General features: G+C 39.2%; 1 protein-coding gene across 1 annotated transcript in view; it reads left to right on the top strand.

The window, feature by feature from the left end:
• The window catches only part of GRIN3A (glutamate receptor, ionotropic, N-methyl-D-aspartate 3A), a 205903-nt gene that overhangs the window by 351 nt on the left and 198121 nt on the right, over positions 1-7431 (top strand). Inside the window, exon 2 of the mRNA XM_010844835.1 lies at positions 1-486. Within this exon, the coding sequence (XP_010843137.1) occupies positions 1-486 (486 nt within the window). The remainder of the gene's footprint in view (positions 487-7431) is intronic.

Here is a 7431-nt window from a genome sequence, read left to right as displayed (position 1 = left end):
AGCCGGACAGGCGCCCCGCGAGATGAACCTGAGCCAGGGACTTGGCTGCCCCCGGCGCCCTCGCCAGGCGCACGCTGGTTGGGGAGCGCCCTGCATGGCCGGGGGCCGCCGGGCGCACGGAAGCCGGGGGAGGGCGCCAGGGCCGAGACCCTTTGGCCTCGGGACGCCCTCCTCTTCGCCGTGGACAATCTGAACCGAGTAGAAGGACTGCTGCCCTACAACCTGTCTTTGGAAGTAGTGATGGCCATCGAGGCCGGCCTGGGCGATCTGCCGCTCTTGCCCTTCTCCTCCCCTAGCTCGCCGTGGAGCAGTGACCCTTTCTCCTTTCTGCAGAGCGTGTGCCACACCGTGGTGGTGCAAGGGGTATCGGCGCTGCTCGCCTTCCCTCAGAGCCTGGGGGAGATGATGGAGCTCGACTTGGTCAGCTCCGTCCTGCACATTCCAGTTATCAGCATCGTGCGCTACGAGTTTCCACGGGAGAGTCAGGTGAGAGGAGTCTGATGCTTGGAGTGGAGATGGATGCCACTAGGGGCCGGGACGGTAGTGGGGGCTGGGGTGGGGAGGCTGGGTGGCGGGCGGAGAGGGAAAACCCGGGTGAAGACCTTAGGGACGTGGGGCTTTACAACTTTGATATTGTTTGAGGATCGGACCATATCCGTAGGTTATAGGTAGAAGGATCTCAGTAGAAGTAAAATAAAACACATTAAAACTCAGATGGAAATAAAATGAGAGGTAGAGGTAGCAAGATGGAAGGAAGAAAGTGGGAGAATAAGCGGAAAAGTAAGTCTTCACGTTCTGACCAGCTGGGAGAAACCTAGTGGTTACCCGATGGAAGTTGAAGTCCCAAGTTCAGGAGGGTAGAGAGCTATCGAGGTTCTAATGACCAGCGCGGGGGATGGGCATAGAACAGCCCGGATTGCCAGAGTCTTTCAGGCCCCGGAGGAACTCTGAAAGCAACTGTCAGAAAGAGCACCTCTCTGACTTTGGACGACGGCCCTGAGCTTTAGGCGATGGTGTAAAGAAAACACCTCCCTCTGAATTCCTGTGCGTAAACATGAAATCTGCAATTAGTACAGAAGCAATAGTCTGGTAATTAGTCTTGGATACTGAAAGGCATTAAAAACATAATCTGATACCGGAAAAATGGATGGGAGGACTCATTTGGGATTGTGTCTTTGTCCCTACCCTCTCTTTATGTGATGTGGGTTCAGAAACTGGCTATATTTAGTTGTGTTCTCAGCCCATTTCTGCACCAATTGTCTAGAAATAAAGAAGACTAATGATTTCGTTTCCTATGGGTTAAATGTGTGTGTGTGGTTTCAATGGAGGAAGCTATTTGTGAACTTAACTGTTGACAATTAATAATAAGATAAATATTTTTTAAAGGCAGGGTCCTCTTAGCAATGGGAGATTTCTGCATTTTGTGCATTATTTTTTAGTAAGATATCAAGAATTATTAAGCATTGCACAAAGTATTTATGAAACAAATAGGTAATTGTCTTTGGTCCCATTTTAAAGACTGAGAAACTGAGGAAAGTTCAGAGGCTTGATCCACATTGGTTGGTATATTAGTAAGAGTCCAGACTTAGGAGAATTTCTCTCTGTATCATTTTCACTCTGTCACTTTAGCTGGAAAAAATATTTCCAATCTCTCTTCTTCCACTTTGATATATATACAGAGATAAGAAATAAAATGAGTAAGAGCAAATACATATGAAAAGTTTGATCAAATCTATGCATAATATATGAAGAGAGTACTAAAGGTTTCTTTTTCTAGAAAAATGAATCTTAACATTTTTAATCTTAGGAAGGGTGGGTTCAGGCTACTTTCTGCAGTTGCCCAGAAGATTCCTATTTGATGTTGAACTGTAGAGATTTGATCTATAGAGTGCAGACTAATTAACTTTAATCTAAAATATTTCTGTCACCTGAATCTGAATGACTATAGGCAGCAGATGGGAAGGCTTGGAAAACACAGGTGCACAATGCTGCCAATAGCCAGAGTGTTATAAACACGAAATTGCATCCATAGGGGTGTATCATTATTAATATTATGCAGAATCAGACATAACAAATGCAAGAGTCAGCATAACTTGCTTCTCATCATTGCTTCCTTATTACCTAATACTTCATACATGCTAACAGTGTTCACAGTCTCCAGACTCCTTTCCATTTGTAGATTGTTTGCCAAGAGTCTTAAATAGCAAGAATTTCCCCCCAAATTAGTGTTCCTTAGTTAGAAGTGAAATTGTGTCCGCTCCTTGATGAATTTTTGTGATATGCAGCACACTTCAATAAGGAGACCAGAGAAACTGTGAAGTAGCATCTAGAATCAGTAAATTTCAAAGCTTTAGGACCGTTGGAGGGCCGAGAGTCCTCCAGGGACAACCCTTGCAAGCTGACAATAAAATAAATACTGTGTCAAGCACATTTGCTTCTGTATTTCAATTCAGAAGTGTATTTAAAATCACTATTGTCATTGTTACTTTCATGGCACACATCTTGAAAGGGGGGAATTATTGTTTTTGACTCAAATCTAGTTTGGCCAACTGAGGACATTTTCTTTCATTTATCTTTGTATTTTAACTTCAAACATATCTAACCTGTCTTACTTTAGTATATAATTTAAATGTCTTTCTATAATGTTCTACATTAAAAATGTCCAGCTCAATGCCAAGTCACTGTAATATGTAATTTTAGGATATGACCATCATCTGCTTTCAGCAAAAATAAAAACTGATCTTTCTCTGGCTTCTCCTGAAAAGTGGAATTTTATCTAATACAGTGATGAGATTTTTTTTTTAATTTTCTAAATATAAAAGCATGCTGAAGTCATTTTACACATTAAATAAATTTGGCTTAAATTAGCCACTGTCCTTATTAGAGTCTCCTGCCCAGTGACCTAGTTTGTTGACTGTGCCAGTGCCTAAGTAAAGGATTCTAGAAGAGGGTGGACTTGTCCACACAATCATACAAATCAAAATTGCTTTCAGAGCAGGAGCAGCAACATGTTTTCTCCCACTTTCTTTTGGGCTACTGATATTTTTCTGTGAAACCTAATTAATAAATAATGGTTTAGGATTGCATCCTGCCACAACTCCTGAATGAAGATACCACTGAAATGATCACCCCCTGACAATAGTCATTTAATTTCAATATACTGTTCATTCAGAACATAAACACATAGGTCCATCAGCTTGAATGGAACAAACTTCCTTCAAGCATGGAAATCCATTAAAAATAAGATTGTTAGCTACCCCGCTTTAGAAACCATATGTGTAATATCAGTACTTAGTAAAAGCTTAATACAATATTACACATAGGATAAGATCAAACCATTCTTCCATCCCCAAAATTCTGACTTTATTACACCCAAATCTCCACTTGAGGCCAACTGAATTCTGTTCCTATGACCTTCAAATAATGATGCTGCACATGGATCCAGTTACATTTAAGTTACTTTGTTACTTTAAGTTCCTACAGTTCTTTCTTTCTCTTCACACCCCCTACTACTTTTTCTTCAGAGAGTTTTATATAGTTTCTCCAGAGTTAACACTTCAAAATTTACTTGCTGAGGTAGTGACAGATACACATTTCTTTCTAAAATGTATCTTATGTTAATTCCATATTGGTTTCATTAGGCAGAATTAATGGAGTAATATAATTGGCTTAGATTCAAACCCATGAAATTAAAAAGAGACTACATTGCTATTTTCATCTCTCATGGAATGTACCATCCACAATGTGTATCATGAACTATATATGCCAACTAATTAATATATGTTTATTCCCATGGGAATGTAAGTATTTTAGATGGTCCATTTTTATAATACAGGGAGAAGTACTGAAATCTGTTTATTAGAATTTGACTAGCATGGTGCCACTTTTGTATGGCACAGGGGAAAAAGCAATGATATCACAACATAACTTACCTGCCTCGTGAGGGGACAAGTGAAAGACATTTCTTTTTAAAACATCTGCTCTCAGTTGTGGTAGTTTTCCTTGACTTTCTGCACATAGGCACTGTGCTCTCTCTTGGGGGAAACATATTCTTCTACAATTCATGATGAATGACTGATAGTAGCACCTAATTATTGCTAACGTGAAGATAAACGATTTCAAATTAAACATCAAGTGATGCAAAACTTTTCTTAGCAGTATAGACTCCTCTTGAAAAATAAAACTAGAACTAATTTGGAAGTTTTTATTTTTAATCTGGCAAATTTTTATAGCACTTATTTTTCTAGATACATAGATCAGAAGACACTAGCAAACACGATTCATTGGGCAGTTAATCTGTCTCACCCCCTTTTCTTTGCGACTGCCATAGAAGAGTCTATAGAGAATCTTGGGTCTTGATCCCCTTGGCTGATACATCTTGGGGTTAACTTATGATTGAATCAACAGAAGACCAATTTTGGTGTCAAATTCCTTCCTGTTTTATCTTCTGGTGTGGCAGAAGTCACCTTGGATTTTGTGCCATTAGATTGTATTTCATGAATAGCAAGTAGCAAGTCTTAGTCGCTCAGTCATGTCCTATTCTTTCCAACTCCACGGACTGTATCCCGCCAGACTCCTCTGTCCATGGAATTCTCAGACAAGAATATTGGAGTGGGTAGCCATTCCCTTTTCCAGCGGATCTTTCCAATCCAGGGATCAAACCCAGGTCTTCTGCATTGCAGGCAGATTCTTTACCATCTGAGCCACCACTCATTAACCAATCATTTTGGTTAAATGAGCACAGTTATTGGAAGGTATATTAAATAATACTCAGAAGACTCAGTCTACCCCTGCCTCTTACTGGCCATGGAATTTTAGGGAAGTGCCTCTGGTCTCTGAGCATCTAGGCTTGTCAGTCAAAAGAAGGTTGACTTTACCAATCTGACAGAGTTGTTGTGTGAACCAAATAAAGAAAGTGATGCACTGTGAAAAAATTTACAGTGTTAGCTAAATAACCAGTAGAGAGGTGTTAGTTTTGATCTGATAAGAATCATTCCAGTCCTAATTCACCACTAATGCTCCATTACTTGTTATTAATCAAAATGAGATTTGATTCACAGTGTAATGTGTCTTCATCTCCCACCTTACTCTATACCCACTCCCTCATTTTATTTCTCTTAAAAGCAAGTGGGTTTAGCACACACCTCCTGCCAAACAACTGTGTTCCTGAATAGTTTACCCCCTTGCCTAGCATTAGAAGACATGCCAAAGCTACCGTTTCTATACCAATGGCAAATTTTTATAAATGCATATCATCAATGCAGTTTCTAGAGCCTTAGTTATTACCATAGAAGCTTCAATAAGATGCCCAATAACATTTTTCAGAAATGTTTGTCTCTCATACATCTCCTATAGGAGAACTTATAGTAGATTGCTCGCGAGGCTATGGCCACAAGGTCTAACCTCTCTACCCCAACTTCTCCTGCCACACCACTAAGCACACAGTTTGGCTCATCTGAAATTATTTTCCTGGGAAGTCTTTCTTGACAAAGCAGTGTGTTGCTTCATAGTGGCACACGCTCCTTAACTCATCTCGGATAGGCAACAGTTGGCAGACTAGCTGCTTTGAGTATCATTGCCCTAAGCAACACTGTGGGGCTCTCAGAGCAAGGTATTGCACACTTGAGTGGCACCACACAATGTAGAGATGACTTCTTTCTCTTTTCTCCTGCCTAGTCTAGCTGCTGCTCCTCACATACACAAAAGAGTAAAGAAACAGCACAGCACCAAAAATGGGATGCAAAATCTCTAAAACTAGGCAGGAAGGAAGAAAAAAACATCTCAGCATCTGTCACACTGCTTCTTGAGTCAATGCATGAATAACAAACTAATTGAAATCTTTAAGCCACTATTTCTTACTCAGATCTTTCCTATGGGGGATGGTGGGAAATAATTGGAGAAAAGGTAAACAAGGAGTAAGCCAGCCACCTTCCCCTAAACCTATTACATCAGCTAGACTTGCAGCTCTCCAGAATATAAAAGGTTCAGACACTTGCAGGGGAGACGGTGTTTCTCCTCCATTGAGGGAACAGGTTGATCATACTGACCTGGGCTGGTATTGTGTCAGTTGGAGAAAACTGACCATGAAAGGCTAGTATCTGGTTGGCCAGGGATGGTCTGTCTGTAGAGATAAAACTTCAAGGATTCAAGCGGTAAAGAATTAAGCAGGATGACTTTTCTTTTAGTAAGGGGAATTATTCCTCATTATTATTCATTTGAGACATAGATTTAGGAAAAAATCCAGTCATATATATTTACATAAAATTTGTGCTTTTCAAGGCTCCTTCACAAATGTGCTCATAACATACCTTTAACAGTCTTGTGAGAAAAATAACAATGTATAGACAGCATAAAAGGGCAGGAAAGGCTATACATTACAGAAAGTGAGAGGTCACCAACAGGAAAAAATACTAAAGCCTCCCTATTAATTTAGTATATTTGTCAGCCTATAATCTGAGAATCCATCACTGCTTTTGAATTATTGCAGGAAAAAAGATAGAGTGACATCTACTTCTAGGTTTGATGGTTAAAAGCATATTTTACACTAACTATCCAATATAGTTTAATTCAGTGAATCATAATATAACTTTACAATATAGTGCTATGTACCCTTTCAAAATGAAGATATATTTATTGACACAGAATAAAAAAATGTATATGTTTTATGTAAAGTGTGACCTTCTATAAAATATAAAGTCTAGAACTTTATTAAAAAGTTAAATGTGATTATAAGTGAATGGTAGAAGTCTAGATTTTCCCCTATGCATGCTTCTTTTTTTCTAAAAATAAGTATGCATTCCCTACACAATTAAAAATAAGAGAGGGACATCCCCAGTGGTCCATGGCTGAGACTCCATGCTCCCAATGCAGGGGGCATGGGTTCAAGCCCTGGTTGGGGAACTAAGATCCCACATGAGGATATGGCCAAATAAATAAATAAAATTTGGTTTAAAAAGTTCTCATGCCACAGCTAAAGATCCCATGTACCACAGCTGAGACCTGGTGCAGCCAGATTAATAAATATTTTTTAAAAAAACAATAATACTAATAAGAGAAAAAAGACAAGTCTTCACATTTCCTCACCACTGCTTTCAATACTTCAATATGAAAATAAAGATTTCAGTAATAAATTAATTGTAGAATATGTTTAAATTTATCTTTTACATCCATATTTTCAATTTTATCCTCACAATTATTTTGAGAAAGTTAGTGTTTATTTTACAAATCAGACAATAATAACATATAAATGGAAGAAATGCAAGCTAGAGGTGAAGAGAATAGGTTTTTGAGATGCACCGACCTATGTTTGAATCTTAGCTCTATAGCTTTCTAGATATCATACCTTGAGAAACATGCCTGGTATCTCCATGCCTCAATTTTTGATCCACAAAATATGACCATCTCATAAAGTTACAATGAGGATTGTGTACG

This window comes from Bison bison, unplaced genomic scaffold, assembly GCF_000754665.1.
Source record: "Bison bison bison isolate TAMUID 2011002044 unplaced genomic scaffold, Bison_UMD1.0 scf7180017864209, whole genome shotgun sequence".
NCBI classification, from domain to species: domain Eukaryota; kingdom Metazoa; phylum Chordata; class Mammalia; order Artiodactyla; family Bovidae; genus Bison; species Bison bison.
This window is presented reverse-complemented; position numbering and strand designations above follow the sequence as displayed.